The sequence below is a fragment of the Phyllostomus hastatus genome, unplaced genomic scaffold (genome assembly GCF_019186645.2).
Source record: "Phyllostomus hastatus isolate PE091 unplaced genomic scaffold, TTU_PhHast_1.1 phas_contig_36, whole genome shotgun sequence".
Lineage (NCBI taxonomy): Eukaryota > Metazoa > Chordata > Mammalia > Chiroptera > Phyllostomidae > Phyllostomus > Phyllostomus hastatus.
This window is the reverse complement of record NW_025333862.1, coordinates 5,995,365-6,020,145: the sequence shown is the minus strand read 5'-3', so window position 1 is coordinate 6,020,145 and position 24,781 is coordinate 5,995,365. Positions and strand designations below refer to the sequence as shown.

Genomic DNA, 24,781 nt, shown 5'->3' with positions numbered 1-24,781 from the left:
TTGGGGATATAACAATAACCATCATATAGAGCTGTTGTGCTGATTGAGTTAACATACATGTAAAGCCTTTAGAACCATGCTTGCCATATAGGAAGAACTATGGAAGTGTTTGCTGTTATTATTAGCATGGTTCATTATCTATTGTGATGTCTCCAGTGTGTCATACTGCATATAAGGCTCATGGAAAAGGAGAGATCCTTGAGGGCTCTCAACCTCCAGCCAATTTGAAGTCATGGGGTTACCTGCTTCATGAATCCAAATGGATCTAGGTGGCACACCCTGCCTCCCTCCATCTCAGACCCCATTCCCAAGGTCTCTAAAAGTGACAGCCAAGGAGTCCCTACTTGAATTGCTGGTCCTTGGTGCTGCGTGTCTTGGCCAGGAAGCGCTCTGCCAGCTTTTCCAAGTTGCGGGAGTAGTCCATCTCAATCTCAGCCTTCTTTCGGAAGAAGTCCTGGAGGTCCTGCAACAGCTGCACCCGGAGCTCACACTGCTGGTCCAGGCATTTCATCTGCTCTGTGAGCTGAGCGCGGATCTCTACCAAAAAAAAAAAAAATTGTTCAGTCATACAGAGAGCAATACATGCCAGCGTTTACTCCTTTCCTTTTACTTGATCCCTGTGCTCTGGGGAACTTAAAGCCTTTGATGATGATGATGATGATGATGATGATGATGATGATGATGATGATGATAAGAAGCCTAAACTCCACCAACTTTTTCCAGACTACTAAAAAACACTGGAACCAGGAATCTGCTGAATCATTTAAGTACTTATTAGATATAATAATATTTAGAGCTACTATTTATTGAACAATTTACTGTATTTCTGGCACAGTGCCAGAATTTGGGTTCTGTTCTAGCAAAGAGCATAATGAATTTTCTTCCAACTGTCCTGTTGGGTAAGTATTACTTTCATCCCCATTTTAAGATGATGAAACTGACTCTTAAAGAAGCCAAACTATACCAAATATAAGCAGTCTGACTTGAGAGCCCAGGCTCCTACTTTTTATGCTTTCTCCCATCACTTCAAAATGCTTTTCCATATCTTTATGAATTAGGGTCAGGGTCAGGATATTTTAAGGGAGATAGAAAGGACCCTGCCCAAGGTCAAATAGTGGCAATCAAGAATGAAACAAGCACCAGGACCTCCAGGTAAATAAACCATCCGCTGTCAAATAGCTTCCACCATTTCCAATGTCACAGAACATAAATTAGCCTTAAAGAAGTTGATTTTTCTTCACCAACAAACATCACTCATATCTCTGTTGTTTTATCCCCACTGATTCAACTCAGAACCCCTGCTTTGTCAAAGCTAGAAATATTTCTGGTTAAGCTCCAGCTTGGCAGATTTCTGCTGGCCAGAGTCCTTGTACAGGGCTAGCAAACACCCTCTCCGGAACTACAGCAATGGTTGCTCCAGCTGCAGTCAGATCTGCCTCAAATGCAATACTGCATTTGTTACTGACAGGAGACCTGGCACCCACAGGAAGTGCTGTCAAAGCCAGACTGCTTGTCAGCTCAGAGAAGGCCTGCAGTGCGTATCCTGCTGAAGTTATGTTACAATCACCATCTGAGTCACAATGGAGTCGTTTTTGTCATCCCTTCCCCCTCCAAGCCTGCTCAGCTCAATGCATTAGGATGTGACAGTGACTCTAATCCCAGGAAAAAAAGAGCACCTATATTATTATGCCTTTCCTATGCATGCTACAAATTCATTCCCAGATAGTACAGCTATAATAATGCTTTCTATCTATGCTGTTTAATGAATGGGGCAGGGAAATCTACAGTTTTCATCTAAGTTGTGGATAAACAGAGGCAAATCCAGGATCAGGGCTATGATGTTAAAAAATATGCCAAGCACTCCTTTTATGAAGCAATGAGGGATGGGCAAATGGCGCACTTAGCATTCCCCAAAGTAGGTAAGGGGTCCATAATCTATCCCCATCTTCACTTTTTTTATTCTGCTTTCACAGACACCAGGATGTAGCACAAGTATCTGATCATTTATGGGTGATCTCAGTTGACCTATAAATGCCATTCTCACCCTCTTTGTCCCCACGCCTCCCCCTTGCCAACCACCAATGCCAACCAGGTCTGCAGTAACCTCACCTGAACTGAAACTGAGCACCACAGGATTGTTTCTAGCAGACAGAAGGCTGTGCAGAAAAGCTGCCTACCTCATCACTCATCAAAGCTCTCTTGTTCTGTGTTTTTCTGGGAGTCTGATTACAAGGGTGTTGGGAGGAAGATCTGCAGAGGGCATGTCAGGCATATGGTTTTTGCTGGGGAATTTCTGGGCCTCTTAAAGGCAACAGCCTTCACCGAGACTATTCCTAGAGGCATCTGTGCCCCTTCCATCTATTGACAGATACAGGTCGTAGCTGGCGGTGGTAGCCACTGGGTGGGCAGACTGTGGGTGGAGAGGACATTCATTGATACTACTTACAACTGGTTCATTCAATAAGAACCAGGGCATTTTTTGGTGAAAAGGTACCCGTAACAGAAGTGGAAGAGGATGTGGATGAGTGATGGGGCTATCAGCCCCCTCTGAGTGACCTGTAATTTATTTAAGACTTTGCCTCAATAATCTCACTAACCAAAGAAGCAGAGGAACATGGTAAAATGGATGATGCCCACCCTCCATCAAAAAAAGGGGCTAGGTAAATTCCCTTGATGATTCCCATGAAGTTCCAGAGGTTCACCACTTCAAGGCTGTCCTATCCACTTCAGAGGAGACCTCTGAGATACACGAATTAAGAGGCCCCCAAGCATATCCAACCAATATGGCATTCCACCCTAGCTTTCTCAGGTGCCTCAATGAGGGGGCAGTGCAACACAAAGTGATCCTAGTTGAAACATGGGCTAGTTAGTGAGTCAAGGCTCTAGTCCAAACTGACTCTGAGGGCCTAAATCACCCCTCAGCAGGAAGATGGAGAAGGGGACATTGCGGGGGTGGAAGCCAAGGCATTCCATCGGGCTCTTCCAGGCCCCGAAGGAAAGGGAACATGTGTTCACTTGAACACCCTTTATATACATTATCTCATTTAACTTTCACAACTAGTCTCAAAGTCCCCAATTATCCTGATTGCACAGAGGAGAAAACTGAAGTTAGACTAGTTAAGTAATTTACAAAAAAGTCATACAATTAGGTATAAGTGGAGCTAAAGCTAAATTAAGGTTTGTCTGCCTTGTCAAAGAGGTTAATAGTGAGGCAACAAGACAAGAGGCACAGAACATGAGTCTGGAGTCTCTGAAAGTTATTTCTGCAAAAATCAGTTTCTATAGCTCCCAGCCCTGAAATGTTCACTTCTCCACCTTTCAGCTAAGGGGTGATTCAGGCCCACAGAGGCAAGTATGCACTAGTGCACTGACTCACTAACTAGCCCACATTCTGGCCAGTCCATAACAGGGATGGATTCCTTCCCTGCTTCCAAGATCTACTCTACAACAGGACAGCTTTGGAGGAAATGCTTTTCTTGTCCTATGAGCACACCCTGAGGTCTGCCAGTAAGCCCAGAGGGCAGAGAAAGTGAGAAAGCGATACCCTCACCCCTGATCCAGGAAAAGAAGAGTCTCTGCTAATAGATACTACCTGCCACTGGAGTTGATTTGTGATTTGGCACCACTGAGCATCTCCCCCTGCAACCTGCCAGGAGCGAGAAACCTCCCTGGCTCCCATCCTCAGAGCATCCATCCAGACATTTAAGGGAGACTACAACCAACCCCATCTCCAGGCCTGCAGCCCTAAGACAGAATGGCTGCTCTGTCCAAGGTAAAATGTGCTGCTTCAGGTTTTTGCTGCTGCTGAAAGACAAACAATAGTCCCCAAGAAAGCAGCTGTGCCAGCCCTAGACCTCTGCCCATGCACATAAGGGGCAGGAAACAATAGACTACTGAATGCCAGCATGCCTGGGCCATGTGCCCAGACTGGAGGCCCCTCTGCACCCTGACCTACCCACAAACTGCAAGGGCAGAAAGAAGAAAGGGGCGATTTATAAAAACATGAAGGAATTCCTCACAGTTCTATTGTGTGCTCAGGCAAGTATGCGCACACACACGTGTGCACACTCAAAGACATGCACTGTCACACCACCCACACTGTGTTTCACCATAACAACTCCAGAAGGCTTTACAAATCCAATAAGAGTTGGACAAAAGTTCCTGGGAGCTGGGAGTGATGGGGTCCTTGTCAGTCCTAGAACTACATGGGAAGAAGTCAAGCTCCCACTTTCTAGAAGCAGCTGTTGTCTCAGGGATATGGATGAATGCCATGACCATCCACAAAGCCAAAGTACAAAGGTCACTATGAACTACTTGGAGTGATACATGCCCAAAATGACCTCCCCTGGGCATCTAACACAGCCCATTTATTCAGTAAATCTTTGCTGAGCCCCTGCTGTACGGCAGACCCTGTGCTAGTGATGGAGAACAAAACAGGCCCAGCCCCGCCCTGATGAATGTGGCTTGACAAAGAAAGAGAAAAGAAAGCAAAACAGTATTATTGCTTTTGTTCTGAATATTCTTCATTATAACATAGCCACAGTAGTAAGTTCCAACTTGAAGACCATAGATTTACAAATCATCAGTAGCAGACAAAAGAAATCAAGCAACAAGCCTAATAAAAATTCAATGTTCCATTTTTTTCCATTACATTTTTTAAAAATTACACTTGAACAAAAACTACAGCTTCCCTTGCAAAAGGGGCCAAAGTCTTAGAACAAGTTTTCTGAGTTTCAGAGTTGACCTTTGGTTGATATTTCATCCAAAATTCAAGTCAAAACTTAATTACACTGTTCTGGAATTAGATAGTGGTGATGGTTACACAACTTTCTGAATATACTTAAAAAAAAAAAAAACCACTGAATTTTACAATTTAAAAGGGTGAACTTTATGATATGTGAATTATACATAGCTCACTAAAACACCCAACCAAACTAAACAGCATGTTGTGTTGAGCACCGCCCTCCCAGCTAAGGGGACAGCAGCCCAGTACACAGGCACCAAAGGAGTGAGGAATTCATGGTTTCCATTTCTCCATTTAGATGGGCTGACTCTCAGTTCCGCATTGAATATTCTTAAAGTAAATATTGGAAGCTGCCTCTCTGGACAGCAAGCTTGGCCATACATGACACTGAAATCCACTGGTGGATTACCATTCCATCATTTCCAAAATAAGTCAGATCAAAACCTGGCAAGGAATTTTTGGATGCATGAGTTCAAACCCAGGATCAGCAAACATATCCAGCAAAGCTCCCCCTGGGATTGCTGATTCCTTGGCTATGCTTGCATACAACTCAAATCCTTACTACATCTGTCCTTGGAGTTAGAAGGAGGTTCATTTTTGTTTTAGAGAGATGCTGATGGGTCACGTGAAGGATGAAACTGGAAGGAAAGCAAGCCCTAGTAAGACACTGATCATTTAACAAAAGCAGTCAGGGACCTGCCACACTGATAATCACATAGACGCTAAATTATAAAACACCTGGCAATGCAGGTGACACAATCCTCTGAACAATGTCCTCACTTCAGAGAACACCCAAGGAATTTACCAGTCAGCAGAGTACAAAAGGACTTTGTTCAGTCTATAGCTTTCAATCCAGAGATATTAGCCCCATTCCTTCCCTCTCTCAAAATTCATTCTCCTTCAGGAATTTTCTCTGAGTCACACAGAACCCCCTCTTATGAATCCCACATTTTTGAGGGGAAAGTGGGGATGGGAGGGCAGGCCACAGGAAGATGTAATCTTTGGAGAGTAATACAGGTATGTCCTTCCCTCGTCCTTGAAGTGTTGGTATCTAGGGGACAGGAGCTGCGACTCCCACAGGTTCTGTTCAGAGCTGGCAGAACATGAGATCAGCCCAGGTTCCCCACTGGGAACCAGGCCTGACTGCCAGTCCTTTTCCACAAAATCTGCCTCACCTGCTTTTAGCCCTTTCACAAACACATGATGTCACCTCAGCCATCTGAAGAATATTAATTCCTAGTGCCTTTCCAGCAAGTGTTATATAAGAAGACAATTGAGACTTTCATCAGGTTCTGCCCTCCATCTCTCTTACCAAGACCTCTTATCACAAGGGTAATCAGCCCTCTCAAAACTGTTCCCCAGGAAACAAAATGCTGGGATGCCCTGCCAAGTCTTGCTCTTTGCCCTACTTGTTTGGTTTTCTACAAACTCAGTAAAAGGAGGGCCCTTCAAAATCGCTGTTTGACACAGCAGAGAGCCAAAGCCCAGAGAGGGGAAGGAGTTGCTAGAGATCACACAGCTGGTTAGCTGCAGATCTAGGCCTGAAACCCAGATCACTGGGTCCCCAAGCCAGTGTTCTCTCTTACTGACTCTTACTGCAAATATTTATTTGAGCACATTCTAGGAGCTCTGAGAACAGTCCTCCCTCAAGGTTACCAGGGTAATAGGGAAGAAACCAGTGAAAAACACCTATAACAAACAAGGTAAAATAATAACATAAACTAAAGGGGTGTGCGTTGCACACAGTGTCATGAGAGCAGAAAGAAGGGAGACTTGTATCAGCTTCAATCCACTTTCTATACCACATCTCTCAGTGACTAACATTATTAGTAATCTCTGAGTAGTCAGTGTTCCAAGAAAGCGCCATCAGGCTACTTTCAGTAAAATAAAAGACAGCAAATATTCCTCCTTGACGAGTATGACTATTGACTTTACCCTATTAAATACATACAAAATAAAAATAGATATGAGTTAATCCAACCAATCAACAGCTACTAAACTTCTAGAATGTGACGATGTGATAAATACTTAATGTTTTTCCTTCCTTGCATCCATACCCCCCGCCCCAGTCCATGCATTTTCGGTGAAGCTGATTGCACCTCTGCCCTCCCTAAAGATGGTGGAAGTTACCTGCAGGCCGTGTTTGGAGTTGCAAGACCTGGGGACAAATGAGAGTCTGAGCCGGCTGCAGCCATCTTGCCACCATGAATGGCAAGTCTGTTTGAGAACAGAGCTGAGTGGAGACAGCAGAGCTGACAAATGGAAAAATGAAAATCGAGCTCCTGAATCAAGTCATAGCCATATACCAACCATATTCTCGGTCCTTTTAGTCACAGAAGCCACCTCTTTCACTTTTTGCTTAAAATAGTTTGCACAGGGCTTTTGGTCCCTTGAAAACAAAGGAGACCTAATAGCTAATGAGAGATTCTTAAGTTTTCAGAAACAAGAAGGTCCCTGTTCTCAAACAACTTACAATCCAATTGTAAAGATGTAATCAAAATATGTATTTTAAAAAATCTGTATTTCCCTGGCTGGTGTGACTCAGTGGACTGAGCACCAGCCTGGGAACCAAAGAGTCACCAGTTCAATTCCCAGTCAGGGCACATGTCTGGGTTGCAGGCCAGGTCCCCAGTGAGGGGCACGTGAGAGGCAACCACACACTGATGTTCCTCTCCCTCTCTTTCTCCCTCCCCTCACTTCTCTCTAAAAATAAATAAATAAAATCTTTAAAACATCTGCATTTATATATTACAAAATTAAACTAGATACTTAATTCTGTATTATATAGCTTTTTATTATATACTTTAAGTACATAAAATTAAGAAAAAGCACTACAAGTAAAAGTGTTGTAAAGTCAGAAAGAGCAGTGGGAACTAACCTTACTAAATTAAGGCTTCTTGAGGAAGACTAAACTCCTTGAGAGAAAGAATTTGTTCAGTTCACCAGCATACTCCTGAGAGCTAGAAAAATATCTGGCACATAGTAAGACCTTTGAATTTGTGGAGGAAAAAAGGAGATGAGAGAGAAAGAAGAGAAGAAAAGAGAAGAGAAGAGGGGAGGGGAGGGGAGGGAGGGGAGGGGAGGGGAGGGGAGGGGAGGAGGAGGAGGAAACAAGTCTGAACTAGTATTCTGAGGGTGGGTAGAATTTCAGTAAATGGAAATGTACAGAAACAATATTCCAGAGGAAGATAAAATGTAAGCCAAAAGAGGGGAATATCTGGGGACGTGGCCTATTTGTGAGGCAGTAAGGAAGGTGGCTTAGCTGAACAAAGGAAGACATCAGGGCTTGGACAGCGATAAGGGTGTATAGGAAGTAGCGACTCCAAAGGCTAACAGAGTATTTGGATTTCAAGCAGTCAGAAATGGAGGTGGTGAAAGTTTGTGCCATGATGAAAACAGAGATGAAGGAAGGTCAGAGTGGAACAGGTCTGCTGGATGGATTCCTGGGCCTTCTAAAATTAAGAAATGGAGTTCGAGTTAATGAGCAATCCAGGCTGAATGACCCAGAGGTCAAGCGGGTAGATTTCCATGAGTGGAAAATCCCAGCACGTACTAACACTAATCATTAGTAATAAAACAGACTCTCCAGTGATCCTAAAGCTACTGATTCCAAACTATCCCTCCCTATCCAGTGGTAATCAAACTGAACATGTGAGAGAGATCCGTGGGTTCAAATGTGAGACAGCTTACCTTGGTGGGAGGAAGGAGGGGTAGTCAACTGGAGTCCAGGACTCCCTCACTTTCCTTTTGACTACAGTTCTGTCTGTTGAACTCTAAGTTTGGCATCTTCAAAACTGTCTGACCTGTGCAGCAGATTGTTCCAAAGTTATGAAAGAAAGAACCTCTCCTCCCCTTGCATTAGCTCCACATTACCTAAAAACAATGCATACCACTTTGGATACTAACAGAAACTAGCCAGTGGAAAGGAGGAGGAGAAAAAATGACCTCAAGAGTTTCAAAAGGACACCCAGTCATCCATTAACTTTTGAGCCCCCAAATAAAGCTACAGAAAGCAACCTTATAAAGCTGATGAGGTGGGAGGGTGTGGAGGGGGATATCTCAATGAAGTTTAATCATCACAATTGCTCTGGCAAGCTGCCTTGGCTTTTTCAAGTTACTCAATAGAAAGTCAAAGAAAAAAGGCTCCCAAATGAACAAGCTGCCACATCAAATGCCAAAGTAGTAATTTTGGCTCCTAGGCCTAGCCTGAAATGTTTAAGAAACAATTTCCAAGGTCCAAAGTCTAGAATTAACGTGCACTACAAATTAAAGATTTGGAATGAGATGACCAATAGCTCCTCTGGGAAATGTCACCCAATCTGATACCCCTGATTCATTGCCAGAGGCAAACTGGAAGTCAGCACCCAAAGACGGCAATCAACCAACAAATCCAGCAAAACTGTATTTATCTTATGCAGTCTCTACAAAGATCTGAGTGATGAACCATTGAACACACAAGAAAATGTAAGACATTGTCTATCTCTCAAAGAGCTTATAATCCAATTAGAAAAAGGGGGGACTAAATACAAAAATATTCAACAATATAAGACTGTGTGCTAAGCCAAAACAACAGTCCCAGATGATGTTCGGAGAGGAGGAGATCAGTATAAACCAGTGTGGGCTTGAGTTAGTCTTGAGGCCTTGAGTTGGGGAGGATTTAAAGAGATGTTAAGGGTGATAGAGGAGGAGGGCTGTGGTCACTAGAGCAAAGGTAAGGGGGCAGATGTGGGCAGATCAAGATTAGGAGAATGTGAGTAGAGCACTGTGACTTGAAGGTTATAAGTCAGAAGAGTACGAAGGGGCAGGGGTAGAAAAGCAAGAAAGGGCCTGCGTACTCCATGAGTAGATCAGATGCAAATAGTTCCAAAAGGTCTGTAAACTGTGGGCAGAGCAAGGGTAGCAACAGTCTAGAAAGGGGGGACAGCACAAGCAGAGTCAAAACCCAAGGAATTCCCTACCAATCAATTCCTAAAAAGACCAAACATCAATTTCAGCTTGTCCACTAGAGAGTAACAGACAATGGCAAACTGTATTTTGCTCAAAAACCCAGCACAATCAAAGAGAAAATAAGCCAGATTATTAGTAAAATCCAGACCCTAAATTCCCTCTTAGAGAACTGGCTCTGGAGGTTTACTTCATTTTGTGCAAGATCCAGCTTTGGCATACAGTACTGGCACAACTGTTTCAGATCTAGTTCAACATGCACAGACCAAGCACCTATTAGTTGTAGGGTAGAGGGACAAACAAATACGATTCTGGAAGATCAAGAGATTCACTTGGCCTTTGAAATGCCTGTGGAACTTCCAGTTGGAAAAGGCAGCTTTACTCTCCAGTCTGAAGTTCTCAGGAGAACTGGAAATAGACATTTAAGAGCCATCAGCCAGTAAATGGGAGTATGAAGTTACCACCAAAGTGAGCACAGCTAGCTACTCATAGAAAGCATGTAGAATGGAAGAGAAGTAGGCCTAAGCCTGCAAACATTCCCATTTCGGTGGAAAGCAAACAAAGAGGAGATAGGAAAGTAGACCAAGAATGAAACAAATGAAACTAAATTGTCAATAACTGCAAATCACTTAAATAAGATAGCAGGGCCAGGAGTTTAACTTTGGCAATTCAGAGTTCATCATTATTGAAAGCTTGCTATGCTGGATCCAGTTTATCTATCACCCAAGGTGAACACAAGTGCCTTGCTGACAGCCTGGATGGAACGGCTTGTACTGCTCCAGTTGAAATGGCTGCTCATGGTCCTTCACGCTGCTGGTGGGCCAGCCTGATGGGGTCTTGCCTTGTACCTGTGCTGCATACTTCTCAATTCCCACCCCAGGGTTTCCCTGTTTTCACTGAGGCATGCAGCTTGGAGGGACTTGCTCAGCCACCAGCCATGAAACCAAGCATGGGAAGAATGAAGCTCAATGAAGTCAGCACTTGACCAGTAAGAGAGGGAGCTGGCAAATGAAACCTCTCTCCTTCCCCCAGTGGACTGTTCAGAGATGCAGTAGCTTCACACAGTTTCTCTGAAGATGTCCCACAAGACCAAATGATAAGCCTCTCTTATGAAGCTGTGGCCGGCTTACAAGGAGTCCCTTATATTTGCTCTTCGCTCTCCCTTTCCGACTTCTTTTTTCTCCTCATTTCTGCTTCCCTGGGATGGCTCTTCCAAATAAAGTGTGAGCTTTTGCCTCTGGCCCTGTTTTCTGGGGGACCCAGACTAAGACACCTACCATGTGCCAGGCACTGTTCTAGATGTTGGGCCATAGTCCCTTCCTTGCTGAAACAGATTCCAGTGGAAGTATCTGCTTAGCAGATCCTTGGGAATAGCTAACCAATTATTTTTCAAGGACTCAATATATATGTTAAGTGGTTGGTTGGTTATAAGAACTGATTGTGTTGACTACAGCTTATTTTCTATAAAAAAGTAAACTGTCTCCACAAAAAGTATAGGCAGGCACATCATATATTCAAGAGTAACCACAGGTACCATTTATTAAGTGTTTACTATGTACCAGGCAAGCACATAGTAAATTGAGCCATTACTCAAGTATAAAGGTACATTATCTCATTAAAACCTCAAAACACCCCAGTGGGATAAGTTTGCAGTAAAAGAGAGTAGTTAAGAGCACAAACTGCATTTCAGAAAGACCTGGGCTTTGATTCTAGCTCTGCCACTTACTAGCTGTGTATATGGCCTTGAACAAGACCATCTCTCTAAGTCTGTTTCATTATCTATAAAATGGAGTTTTTAAATCGCAGCCACTTGAGTGGACTATTATTAAGAGCACAAGAGATAATGTACATAAGGTTTTTACTATATGCCTGGTGCCTTCTCCATTAAGAATCAACCATAATTCTTCTCACTTCATAGAGGAGGTACTACTGAGGTTCCGAGCGATCTGTTAAAACTGCCTGAGGTCACCCAGGTAATTCCAGGTCACAAAAGGACTTGAACTTAGATGTGTTTAATTTTAAAATCAGTACTCATAACTACTCTCCTGCACCCATTTGTTTAAGGCTGAGATAAGGACTCATTTTGTCTTTCATACTTTGTAGGCTGACAACACTGATTGGTTAACAAAAGGGATCCCTGAATTTCTTCAACTTATCAAATGAAAGGCCTCATTCTCACAGTCTTAACTCTGCATGTTTAAATGCAGGTGTTGTGGGTTAGTGGGAAAATACTTTTTAATCATTTCTTCTTGAGGGCAATAGCAACAAAAAGTCCACACCACTGCCTAGAGATGCTGTCAACTAGAGTAAGGCAGCAAAGCAAAATCTGACCCTGGAACCAGACTTCCCAGGCTCAAAATGCCAGTTCCACCACTTACTAGTGGTATGACCCTGGGCAAGTAACTTAACTTCTCTGTGTCTCAATGTCTCCATCTGTAAAAGTTCGATAATAACAGTGCTTACCTTATAGTGTTTTTATGAGTTAATATTCATAAAGTAATTAGAACAGTTTCTGGTACATTGTAAGTACTGCATATGTTATTGTTAAATATATAAATAAAATGTTTCTCGTGAGCTCTTTGATCCTTTAACTTTCTGGACAAGAAGGTATAGGAAGTGAAAGGAATCACGGAGAAGAGATGACTGACTGGCTTCCGAATTTTACAAGCACACACACACAACCAAAGTTTCATGAAACCATACATATCCTTAGAACACACTACAAACTTTGATATTTTCTACATCTTTCTAAATGCTGGTTGTAGCCCACTAGTAGAAGGTCTTGCAGATTAAAAATCTCTTGAATAAACATGACCACCAAAAGCAAAACTAGAACAAGGAGTCTTTAAACCACTCAACTCCTTCTTCATAGTTATTATTAAATCAGAATGGACCTAAGTTTCACTTCTGCCTGGAAAAGAAACTGTACATTCTGGGTCCTCCTCCCATTCCCTCCTCAGTTCATGTGAACACTAGAAATTCAGAGAACACCAAGGAACCAGTGGGCACTTCCTGTCCATGCAACTCCTGTTCCGGTTGCCCAATCCAACACGCCACCATTCTGCACCAGGGAGAGTTCCTTGGCCTGTCCTGATGCTGAGCAACTGTACATTGAAGCAAAAAAGCTGCTGATCTAACACAACAAAACAATGTCGTGACGCATTTAGTAAACTGATTATACACAGAATAGATAGACCTTATTAATGGTTATGTGTTTTTAAAAAGAGTTCTTATCTCTTGGAGATGAATACTGAAATATTCAAGGATAATAATGTCTGCTATTTCCTTCAGAGTAATGGAGGGAGGTGGGAGTGAGTGGCGGACACAGCAATGACACTGGCAATGAGCTGAGGATTATCGAAAGGGGTGATGGGTACATGGGGGTTCGTAACACCTTTCTCTCTACTTTGCATAGGTTTGAAATTTTTCACAAGTAAAGGTTTATAATCTAATCAAAAGCATGTTTAAAAAAGGCGTAAGAGATTCACAGGAAACACAAAAGACAAAAGGAGCAGAAAAAATATCCAAAGATATATATATATATAAAATAATACAAGGCAATTTTCTTAAAATGAAAAAAAGAACTAAATTCACAGGTAGAAAAGGCATACTATATACTAGAAAATATATCTAAAACAATAAACATCATGATATAAGATGTTTTGCCCTGGCAGGTGTAGCCAGTTGGTTAAATCATTGTCCCATAACCAAAGGTTTACAGATATGTGCCGGTCAGGTTGCAGATTCAATTGCCGGTCCAGGCATGTATGATCCCTGGCCCGGGTGCACAGGGGAGGCAACTAATGGATGTTTCCCTTTCACATTGATGTCTCTCTCTCTCCCTTTCTCTCCCTCTAAAAGCAATGAAAAAATGTCCTCAGGTAAGGATAAAAAAAAATTTAAGATATATGATGTTTAAATATTTGAACTTCAAGGATGAAGAAAGAATAATTTAAGAAGCAAAAGAGAAAAGGCAACTCTTCTAACAAAATAGGGGGGCAAATCAGGGTGGGCTCAGATTTCTCCACCTCAACATTTGAGGCCTGAAAACAATGGAGCCACATCTGAAAAAACTCTGAGGGAGAGCCACTGTTATCCGAGCTGAATCAAGTGGGAAAAAAAAGTGGAAAAAGGGCTCAGACACTCTCTATACTTGGAGATCTCAACCTCGAGAGCACCCACAAACCCCTCCTGAGAAATAGAAATCCTGCACCCAGTAGACACATAAAAAAGTGGGAACATGAAGGTCACACAATGCAAATGTTAGAAACCCTGCCAAGGAAAAAATGCAGAAAGCTGAAAAACTTGGGAGATGGGGAAGAGAGGTACAAGGAAGTATAAGAAGATGAATCACCTAAACTTTCCAGGCCAAGAATCAGCCAATCTGCCTAAAAGTGAAGATTTAGCTATAAATATAGTTAAAAATATTAGTAATGACTTCAGTCTCCTAATGATTTTCTTAGCCTTGGAATTTATAGGAACTGTAATCTTTTGTGAAGAAGAAACATTTATCTGAAGTTCAGTAGTCCCTCACTTTCCAGTTCTGTGCCTGGTACTTCCCAAAGCTGTATCTCCAGTCTAGACCTCTCCCTACATTCCAGCCTCCTGTAACTGGCTTAACATTTACTCTTGGATGGCTGGTAGGTACTTAGGATTTAACATGCCCAAACCTGAGTTCTTGAAACCTACCCTTCCCCATGTTCCCTACTTCAGTAATGGCACCACCATTCCCTACTGGGTCAAAAAGGGTATTATTAACTCTCTTCCTTCTTACCTTCTTTCTTTCCTTTCCCTCCCTTCCTCTCCCTTGTCCTTCCCTTCTCCCCCCTTCTCTCTCTCTCTTTCATGTCCCAATCCAATTCATGAGCAAATCCTGCTAGCTCTACCTTCAAAATGTGTCCAGAATGGAACCACTTCTTATTCCCTACACCATTCCTGACTTAGTCCAATTCAGCATCATTGTGTTCCAAATTCCTTGGTAACCTCCTAACTGGTCCTGCAGCCACCACCCTTGCTCCCCTATACTAGACCAGAGGTGTCTAACCTGCGGCCTGTAGGCTGCATGCAGCTCAGGATGGCTATGAATGCAGCCCAACAAAAAATCGTAAATTTAAATTTACTTAAAACGTTATGAGATTTTTTTTTAATTACACGTTGCCATGTGTTTAGTGCGTGGCCCAAGACAACTAACTCTTCTTCTTCCAGTGGGGTCCAGAGATGCCAAAAGGTTGGATACCCCTGATTCCCTGCTCACCACCCTCTAACAGCTTCCCTGCTCATCACCCTCTAACTTTTTCCTCCCAATGGAGAAAAGCTGAAGGCTTTCTAAAGCCTTACATGGGCTAGTCCCTGGCTATCTCTTCAGTCTCTCTGCTCTCTAGTCACATTGGCCTCTGTTCACAGAACATACCGAAAGCATCCCCCCAAAGCCCGATGTATCCCCATTGGGCTTTGCACGTGCCTCCCCCTACCTTCACATGGTTAACTCCTTCACTTCACTCAGTTCTCTGCCCAAACATCACCTTCTCAGAGCAGCCTTTGTGGTCATTCCATCTGAAAAAGGCCCTGACACCTTCTATGGCCTTACCCCATTTTATTTTTCTTCATGACACTGAAGAGATCTATTCAGGTATTTGTTTATCACTTCCTCATCCCACCAGAACACAAGCCTCATGATAGCAGGGACTTTCACCGCTGATCCCTGGTGCCATAGTGCCTAACACATAGTAGGCACTCAGTGAACACTCATTGAATGAATGAATGAAAGAACGAATGAATGAGTGAATAGCTCTCTGGGTATAATGGGAGCTAGAACAACTTATTCCTGACTTCTTTGTACTTTTCAGTTTTGCTTAGATTTTCTACAATGAGCAGTTCCTTTTTTTAAAGAAAGCAATAGCTATTCCTTCAAAAATTAAAACAGAAAACCAACTAAAAATCAAAGGAAAGATGCATTATCTAATCAGCTCTGCTGTATTTGGACAGCAGTTTTTGCCCCATTATTTATGAAAGACACAAAGGAGTTTACAATGTAATGCCCATAGGGCACTTTTTCATAATTAACGAAAGCTTTTTTGGAGGAAACTTTACCAGAACAAGTTTCAATTGCCTAGAGCTGACTACAGAGAGTGAAGACAAGGCTCCAGAATGAGAACAAAAATTGGCAAAGTTTTCTTAAAAATCACTCTCCACTGTAATATTTCCCCCCCGATATTGCTGCCCTAATCCAGATGCCCAAGTCTGTTAGCACCCTTCAAATGAAAAAGTGTAATGGTTTTTGGTAATGCTTACATAAAAAAAGAATAATAATAAGAGTATCACTTTGAAATAAACTGACGCTTTCTGAACGTGTAATAACCAGCGTCAGAGAGTCCCAGAGGCCAGTGAGAAGATCAAAAAGGGTCCCTGAGAGCCCCAGTGACACATATATCACCTGTACTTCCAATCAACCACAGCAACACCCAGCAGCGCCAGTAGCAAATAGTGTGATCTTCTCCCACCTCCAAGAGATCCTGGGAAAATGGAGAGCACAAGTCCATCCCTTTGTCACTGATGAGTAAGGCCCAAGGGCAAATGAAGGCATGAGTGGCACACAGAGCTAGGTCACGATTTCAGTATCTCTTTTTTTCTTGTCAATGTCACCTGCATTTTCTGCTCTTTTCATGTCAAGGAAGGAAGCAGCAATAACCTGTCCATTCTGGAAATATGGACCAGTAACCTGGCATTGTAGGGTTTCCTGTAGAAGTTATCCATACCTGGGCAGGGTTCAAAACCTGGTCTCTTAACTCTTGCGCTTACATTTTCTAAGGCTGCAGACCGAGTAGCAGAATCTCCAGAAGTTCACACAAGCCTTCCAGGGCTTTCCAAGTACATGTGAATACACATTTGATCCCAATCTAAGCAGAATATTTTATTAAATTTATTTAAACAAATCACACTTTCTTAAAAATTCATTTAAATAAATTGAATAGTGTACATCACTTGTTAAATGAGAAAAAATGTCTTTATATAATGGAGACTATTAAATTTTTAAGTTTACATTAAAATAAGCAGTATAATTTTAATAATATTGATAAAAAAGAAAATGTTTTCCCTAAATTCCCTTCTTTATCAAGGTTTATAAAAGTGACTTGTTTTTTTCAATTCCTGAGGGGTTCACAGAATTATACTGCTGTGAACGGAATTCATAAATTTTAAAATGTTGCAAAGTGCCAGTCTAATAGTCAGACTCAATAATTTTAAAGTCTCCTTTCTCTTGACCTTGGGCCTGCCTTCCAAAAGAAGCCAGTCTACCAGAAAAGATAGGCTTTTATGAAATGTAACTGCAATTGTGATGAGCCCAGTATGAGGGGGAAAAGAGGCTGCTGTAGGAACGTACAGCAGACATGCCTAAGCTTGTCCAGGACTCAGCAACGGGCTAGCAGAGGACGTGGAAGACTGGAGTGATCCAGAACAGGACAGCAGGAAACACGCCCAGCCTAGAGGGAAGAACACGTTCAAAGGCCCAGGGGCAAGAGAAAAGAAGCCTAGTACAAGGAATTGAAACAATTTAAGAAATTCACAGTAGCTGGAGTGTAGAGCTCAAGTGGGAGGGTGAGAAAAGATGAGACTGATTAAAAAGAGAAGCAGGGGTCAGGTCCTGGAGAGTACTGCAAATAGTCTGAAGAAGAATGGAATTTTTCTGAAGAGCAATGGGAGGCCATTAATATGAACATGGAATAGAAATTAGATAAGCAAACTACAGTGTGTTTAATGACATAACTGTTCTTCAATGACAGCCAAAATATTATAGAAAAGAAATGAGCCTTTTTATTTTTAGAGGGTTCAAGGTTTTCAAGACTCTTTTTATAATGACTCTCTTAACCTGAATTTTCCAAATGAAGTAAAATGCAAATACCCACCCTCCAAAAACAAACATACCCGGGGCTCCTAGACACTAGTCTGCCTCCCCACCACCACCCAGCAGGATCCCTGCACCAGTCAGAAGATTTGGGTCTCTGGGCTTCACTTTCCCCAGGACAAGTATTTATCCTCTGCCTACCCACCTCATGCCATTTGAAGGCCATGTCTCAGTATAAGTAGAAAGGATTTTGCCAGCTGCTTTTACTCGTCCCAGAGACAAGAAGTAAACGCTTCATAATGTACAGTATGTCTACAGTCATGAAGCTGCCTGCTCAGTTCACACCTCTGAAAAAAACCCCCACTGTTCAAATCCACAGATGGGTGCATTCAAAATTATATAGCAGGAACAAAATTCACAGCAAAGTAAGCTGACAATAAAAAGTGCTTGGCTAAATAAAATTAAAACTAAACAAAAGACATTAAACTCAGCTCTTAATTCAATCTTGTTCCATGATCATGGGACAGGCTCCGGCCAAATGCAGCTGACAGAAATAAATTAGCCTGGGTTTGGGAGACACACGTTCTAGATCCGGACACACTTGCAGTGATACTTCTGTTGTAGAATTCATCGTGATTTTACATATCTCCAAAGGTTATTACTGATTTGTCAGAGAAAAGAACTCAATTTCCTATTGTTTTGTTGGTTTTTAAGGATATTATAGAAAATAGTTTCAAATTATGTTATGTGTCTCCAGACTTCTGGGCAGAAATTATGTCCAAATTTATTTTTTAAAATATTTCTGAAAACGTTAAAATATATGTAGAGTAAAAGAAATGAAATAACACAGTAAGTAGCCTTGCCAATAGAATAACTTCTCCAACTTTAGGAAAGAAACCCTTATTCCAGTTATTTATTATTAAATGGCACATTTCTCAGAACGGAAAGCTGAGAACACAGCTCCTCTAATTCACAGGCTCTATTCTGAAGCAATTTATATACACTCTCTACTATGACACTTCAGCACAGCGTTCAGTAATTAGCAATTCACATCTGTCTTCCCTGCCAGGCTAGGAGTGCCACAAGTCCAAGACCATGTCTTATTCTTTGTTACATCCCAGCACCTAGCACAGAGCTGGCATGACTGTTGAACTGAAATACATGGAAATGAGTTGTGCTTCCCCTGTCTTCAACAATGATCTTCAGCAGATTCCAACAAAGCCCCAGGGTCAACTACGTGCAGATCCTGGGTCTGCTAGACTCACAATGAAGATTTCTGCCTAAACTGCCTTTCTCTACTCTTCCTTCCCCTTCCCTTTCCACCTCCAGAGGGGAGTTCCCACTGGAAATTGCACAATTCTTTGTGCAGAGAGAAACAAGCTTAGTGTCTGTTGACCTAAAGAGCATAATGTTCTGGCACATTCTACCTTCATAGAAGAGCAACAAACCCAATACAGGTTGTTTTTCTAACTAAAAACTTCTTTTATCTCATGGGCATGTAACCTTCTGAAGCACTCACTTCTCCTCCTCTATCCTCATCAGTCCCACCATAAGCAAACACCGCTTTTGGGTAGTCTGAGACAGTGTTTAACTTTTTCTGATCATGACCCATAATGAAAGTGTGTCTTACAGTATGACCCAGTACACACACCCGCCCCCTAAAAAAAAGTTTGATGTAACAACAATTAGCTTTCCTACATTCAATTCACATTGGTATTCTCTATCTTTTGTTTTTATCCTTTTCTATTTACCTTTCTGAAAAGCTGGTCAGTGGTCAACTAAATTAGTTCCACAACTTGCTCAACAAAGGGGTCACAATCTGTAGTCTGAAAACACTGGTCTATGAACAGGGCTCTTGTCAGTGTTTTCAAAATCATTTTGAGTAACAAAATTATATACGTTTTCTGCCTTGACCAGGCAGATCAGTTGGTTAGAGCATCTTCCCAATACTCCAGGGTTTTGGGTTTGATCCCCCATCAAGGCACATACAAGAATCAACAAATGAATACATAAATTAGTGGAATAACAAACTGTTGTGTTTCTCTCTCCCTCTCTCTCCCTCCCTCCCCGTCCCTATTCCTCTCTCTCTCTCTCAAATCAATAAATAATAAAAAAATTTAAACTATTTAAAAATTATATGTTTTCTAATGTCATTCCAAAAAATTCAATAAAAAAACAAAACAAAACAAAATGAAGTTAAAAAATTATTTTGGAGACTTTGGGCAGTAATATAACAGCTCTTAAAAACCAAAATAATAGAAAATCAGGTATACAAGATCAAATTCTTATTTGGAATAACCCATTCCACATCCTCCCACGGAAAACCACACCACCAGTGAACTTCTTAGCACAAAGAAACACAGAGCCTTGGTAGAGATCAGGGCTAGACTGGACCCAAAACCAGGTTTCCCCTGCTACCTGAAAATAGTGTTCCTACTGAAACCTTCTGTAAACTGAAATGGTGTAAAAAGAAGCAGCAATTATCACTAATTAACATGGGAAATTTTTTGAGCATTCCCAGACCCAAAAAATAACCTACCAAATCATACCAAGTGACATAAAACCTAAAATAACACTAACACAACGAAAGCAGGAATGATATTAGAAATACATAGCCTATAGAAAGTAGTAAAAATGTAGTGCAGTGTAGTTCCACTTACCAGTGGGCGTGGCCTCTATAGTGGCCCATTGTAAAACAAACACTGAACACTATTTTCGCTTTTTGGACCCCCCCCCCCACACTTTTTGGTAAAAGGGAAGATGCCCTTCAGATTTCTTTCAGTTAGTGAAATAGGTACTACTATAAATCTTTCATAAAACTGACATGGTGTAAAGCAAACTGTTGCAAAGCAGGGGATATCTATATGACCAATACCCAACTAGGCCACGAGAGAACTGCCCTGAATGAAATGTCTCCAGAGTGATCCCCTCGCTGTGCTTTTTTGGTGTAAAGGTGGGTAAGGAAGAGACACTGATGCAGCTGGACTGTCTCTTCCTGGAAGCTGAGTTTCAAAGTGCTTTCACTTTTATTTTCTCACTTAAATGCTGCCAGAAAGTCCATTTCCAGAATTAGAGTCCATCACACAGGTGGTCTAGGAAAGTGTCTCCAGGTGCTCTCTGGAGTAAAAGGGCTAACAGTGAGGAAGCGCCTTGAGAAACTGACTAAAATTATGCTGAAAATCATATTTGAGGTTCTTGAAGCAGAGGAAGGGGCGAAGACAGGATAAGAGCAAGCCATGTGGTCTTCCTGTTCAACGCGCCAAGGAACAGTGGGTGGGAAGAATTTCATCAAGTTACTAAGTCTCAGAAAGTGCCCGTTCTAGGTCTCTAGTAAGACTTTAATGCAAGTTTCTTTATATCCTCCCTCATAATCGACCTTCCCCTACCTTCCCACCAATTCCTGAAGGGAGACCTTATACAGTTAGGAAGACGGAAGAGATGAAGAGCTGTAAGATTTGATAGTACCTAGTATGATATATAGATGTAGATGTAGATAAAGATATAGACATATAGACATAGTCATACACATATATATTTTATAGAACAAGAGCCAATGCCTACCATGACATAATCAAGCATCTCCTTCCCCCACATCCCTTACCCGCTGCCTCTCTGACCTCAGCTCCTACTCTCCCACACACTCCCACTACACGGTTCTTCTTCAGCCACAGTGTCCTCCTTGCTACCCCTCAAATACACTAAGCACACATGGGCCTTAAGGTCCTGCCCCAAGCCCTCTGCACTAGTTGTTTCCTCTGCCTTGGAATGCTCCTCCCCCGGTAGCCACTTACACCCTCACCTTCTTCAAATCTTTGCACGAGTCTTAGCACAAATATGACTGACTCTATAAGGCCTCATCTAAAAGCTCCCCACCTCCTATTTTAAAATGCAAACTGACATCACTACCTAGCATTTCTGATCCCCTTTACTATACTTACTACCTTCTAAATACTAAGTTATTCATATATCATCATGGTTATTGCTTACCTCCCTCTTCCCCCACTGGAATGTTAATTCACAGGGAACTTTGTTTTATTAACTGATATAAACAAGGCACCCAGAGTAGTATCTGGTACATGACAGATGATCAATATCTGATGAATGAACAGATGAGTGAATGAATGAATTAATGAATCTATAGCCTAGAATAGAACCATCTCTTCACCTCCTTGCTGATGGCTGAAACAAGGCCTTCTACTCACAGATGGAGGTAAGCGACTGAAATGCAATGTTCACTCACACTAAAGTATAATGCTCAAACTACCAGTATAAATAAATAATATCAGACCCTCTTCTGTTTTTACAGAGCAGTAGTTATCTGCAGGGTGAATGGCAGCCACCACAAATGAGGAGTAAAAGCAAAGAAAGGAGAGATATTAATAAAAAAACAGAAAAATTTTAAAAGTTCACAACTTATCCATATTTCTATTTACTTTTACCTGAGACAAGTTTTAGAAAGATATTTCTGCCCAGCCTCTAAATGCCTATAGTTCCATCTAGAATGGCTCATGAAGAAATAAATATGTTTGTACCTATCTAATAAGGACTTTTTTATATAGCAGCATGACTGACACATGAAGAAAAACAATTTCTTCTCATTTGGGCAAGATTTATCCAATGGCCAGATAAACACCATCAAGATCTCGGGTGTGTCGCTTGGCCCCATGGGTGATGAATGAACATTTTGAGGTCTAGCCTCAAACAGTTGGGTTTACAATTCTGAAACCTTCACAGGACTGGGAGGCAAATATCTAGCTGCTGTGCAAACAGAATTCAGGATCCTGTGTCTGCTTTTCTGTGGGAAGGCATTACCCTAAAAATTAAACAAGGAAAGTTAAAAGAAGATTCCCCTTTGGTCTTCTCCTCAGTATCACTGAGGAACTAGTGCCCTGGAGAGGGGTAGCTGTGTTTCTTACCAGCAAGCATAGTCCACAGCCTAAAAAAAACCCAGGAAGGATTTTAGGCAGCAAGGGACCAATTTAAAAAGGAACAGGCCATAAAACAAAGAGGGAATGGCTTAGTCTGTGGCTGGTCATAATCTGTATGTCCTGAGCATTGCTGAAATTGACAGTCTCACATCAGCAGTCACTGGCTTTTCAACCAAGGTCATTTTCTTTCCTCCCCATACCTCCCCCGACAACTACATTTTATACTGGAGGGAAGGCCGTGGAAAGAAGGCAGAGGGTTAGATTCCTCATATCCCAGCCCTTCAGGCAACCTGAATTTACTGAACCAACTCTCCCGGGAGGGGGCATATTATGACCAAGCTTCCTGCAGTCCCTCCTGCCATCTGCAAAATTAAATTAAATGGTCCTTTGCTTTTGAAATCCTGCCATCAGTGTACCAAAGGGAACATCTGAGTATACCAGGCAGGGATGATGGCTTTTCCTTTTTACCAACATACAGAAATCATCAGATTAAGTCTCGGAATGGCTAATGTGCATTTTCATAAAGAAGGAGAAGTTAACCGCTTGGTCTAACACCCACATAGAAGGGGTTGAAAGGGACAGGGGCTGCACTTGCTGCAGCCTTGGGAAGATGATTAAAAGCCTGGCAGAAAGAAAGCTAAGGTCTTTTTTACCTCACTTTCATGGGGTAGGACTTGGCGTTGGGGGTGGACATGGGAAACCAAGGGCCAAGAGCTGAAGGGGAGGAGAAAAGGGCTACTATAGGCCTAGAAGACTCTGGAAAGGCATCCTGGATGCCTGCCCCCACCCCACCCCACCCCACAGGAGCTCTTTCCTTCAGCGTTAAACCCGAGGACTCTGGAAGGCTGGCAGTCAGCACACTGCAGACTGATGCTCTAAGGCTAATTGGAATTTAAAGCAAAGCGAGATACTCCTGTCACTGTTAGTCCTTTCTGCTCTGCCACAGTTTCTACTTTCTGGCCCCAAAATGCAAAGATTCTAAAGGCTTTAGCTATTTTTTCTACCTTCCCGACTGAAAATTTAATTCAACCAAGTTATTTCACACCCACCTGGTCTCATTTCCAATGTGCCTAAATTTGGAACAATAGAAGTGAGTGAGTGAAAAGGAACAAAGAAAGGAAAATTCAAGAAATGACAATTTTCAGAGCAGTGGTGTATAATTTAAGAGTAACTCCAACTGCGAACAGACTCATATTTAATGCTAACGACTTAGAACCAACAAATCTTTACTGAGCACCTACTACTATGATCCATGGGAAAAGACAAAAAGCCATTGGTCAGACCCTGAGCTATCTAAACACAGCAGGCTCCTATTCATACACCAAGACAGGACTTTTGAGAAAACCTGGTAGAAAGTCCTGGATTAAGAATATATAATAAGGAACCTGTGCCCATCTAACAGCCACTTTTAACAGCTTCGTTGGACCCTTTTGCCACTCCCACCCCCAGAGTGGACAAAGAGGAAAGTTAAAGAAGGTGAGGCAGGCACCGAGAGAAATCAGATGGCTGCCAGCAAAGCTTTGAAATACATGCTTCTTGATGAGCCATCTGGCAGGAAGGGTGTTAGAAGGAATCTTTATATCACAGTCTTCTCTGAAAAATTACAATCTGCAAGGGAGGTTATTCACCAAGATTTTTTTAACCACCATAATTATTAATAAGCCTGTTTGTTTCCTATTTCACCCATCCTGTTCTGAAAGATAAAGAATTTTCAGAGAATTAAGAATAAAAGTACCTCTTGATCTGGATTATAGGAGTAGATAACAGAGTAGCAAAATCAAAAGGGTGAGAGCACGGAAGGAAAAAATCAAAGAAACCGGGGACAAGGCAACACTGCAAAGCTCCCCCTGCCCCCGTGACTACAATACCAAACTCAGCAGCCAGCCACAGCTGATATCACAAAAATGGCATCAACTATAAAAGCTCATAAATTCTCATCTCTCAACATAATAGCAACCAACAGAAGGGTATGTATGAAAATGAAAAGTTTCCCCTGAAGCCTTAACTGTGAGGGTCTCAAAATTAGGACAATCTCTTTTGGGCTTTCATACTGGTGTCCTCAAGAGGGGCCCCAGAGACTGGGTCCATCTGAAACTAAAGTGACATCAAATCTGTCACTTATTTCTATTGTCAATGTCTGCCAGAAGCCAGCTAACAGCAAAAGCTCAGAACCTTTAGACAGAAGGAGTCCTACTCTGGATTCCAATTCTTCTCTGAAAGATTAAACGGCATGAACACTCAGTAGTTCACAACAGAGGTTCCACCCTAAAAACACAAAGACGCAGAGGAAGAGCCATGGCGAGAGGGCTTGAATTCTGGAACAAG

At 42.0% G+C, this 24,781-nt stretch overlaps 1 protein-coding gene across 11 annotated transcripts in view; it reads right to left on the bottom strand.

The window, feature by feature from the left end:
• Window positions 1-24,781, bottom strand: part of SRGAP2 (SLIT-ROBO Rho GTPase activating protein 2) — a 243,238-nt gene that overhangs the window by 153,577 nt on the left and 64,880 nt on the right. For 10 of the 11 annotated variants that reach the window (XM_045841327.1, XM_045841328.1, XM_045841330.1 and 7 more), the window contains exon 3: window positions 345-537. In XM_045841327.1, coding sequence (XP_045697283.1) covers window positions 345-537 — 193 coding nt within the window. Of the gene's footprint in view, window positions 1-344; window positions 538-7,622; window positions 7,749-24,781 lie in introns of those variants that run through there. The other variant, XM_045841332.1, reaches the window with a different exon arrangement.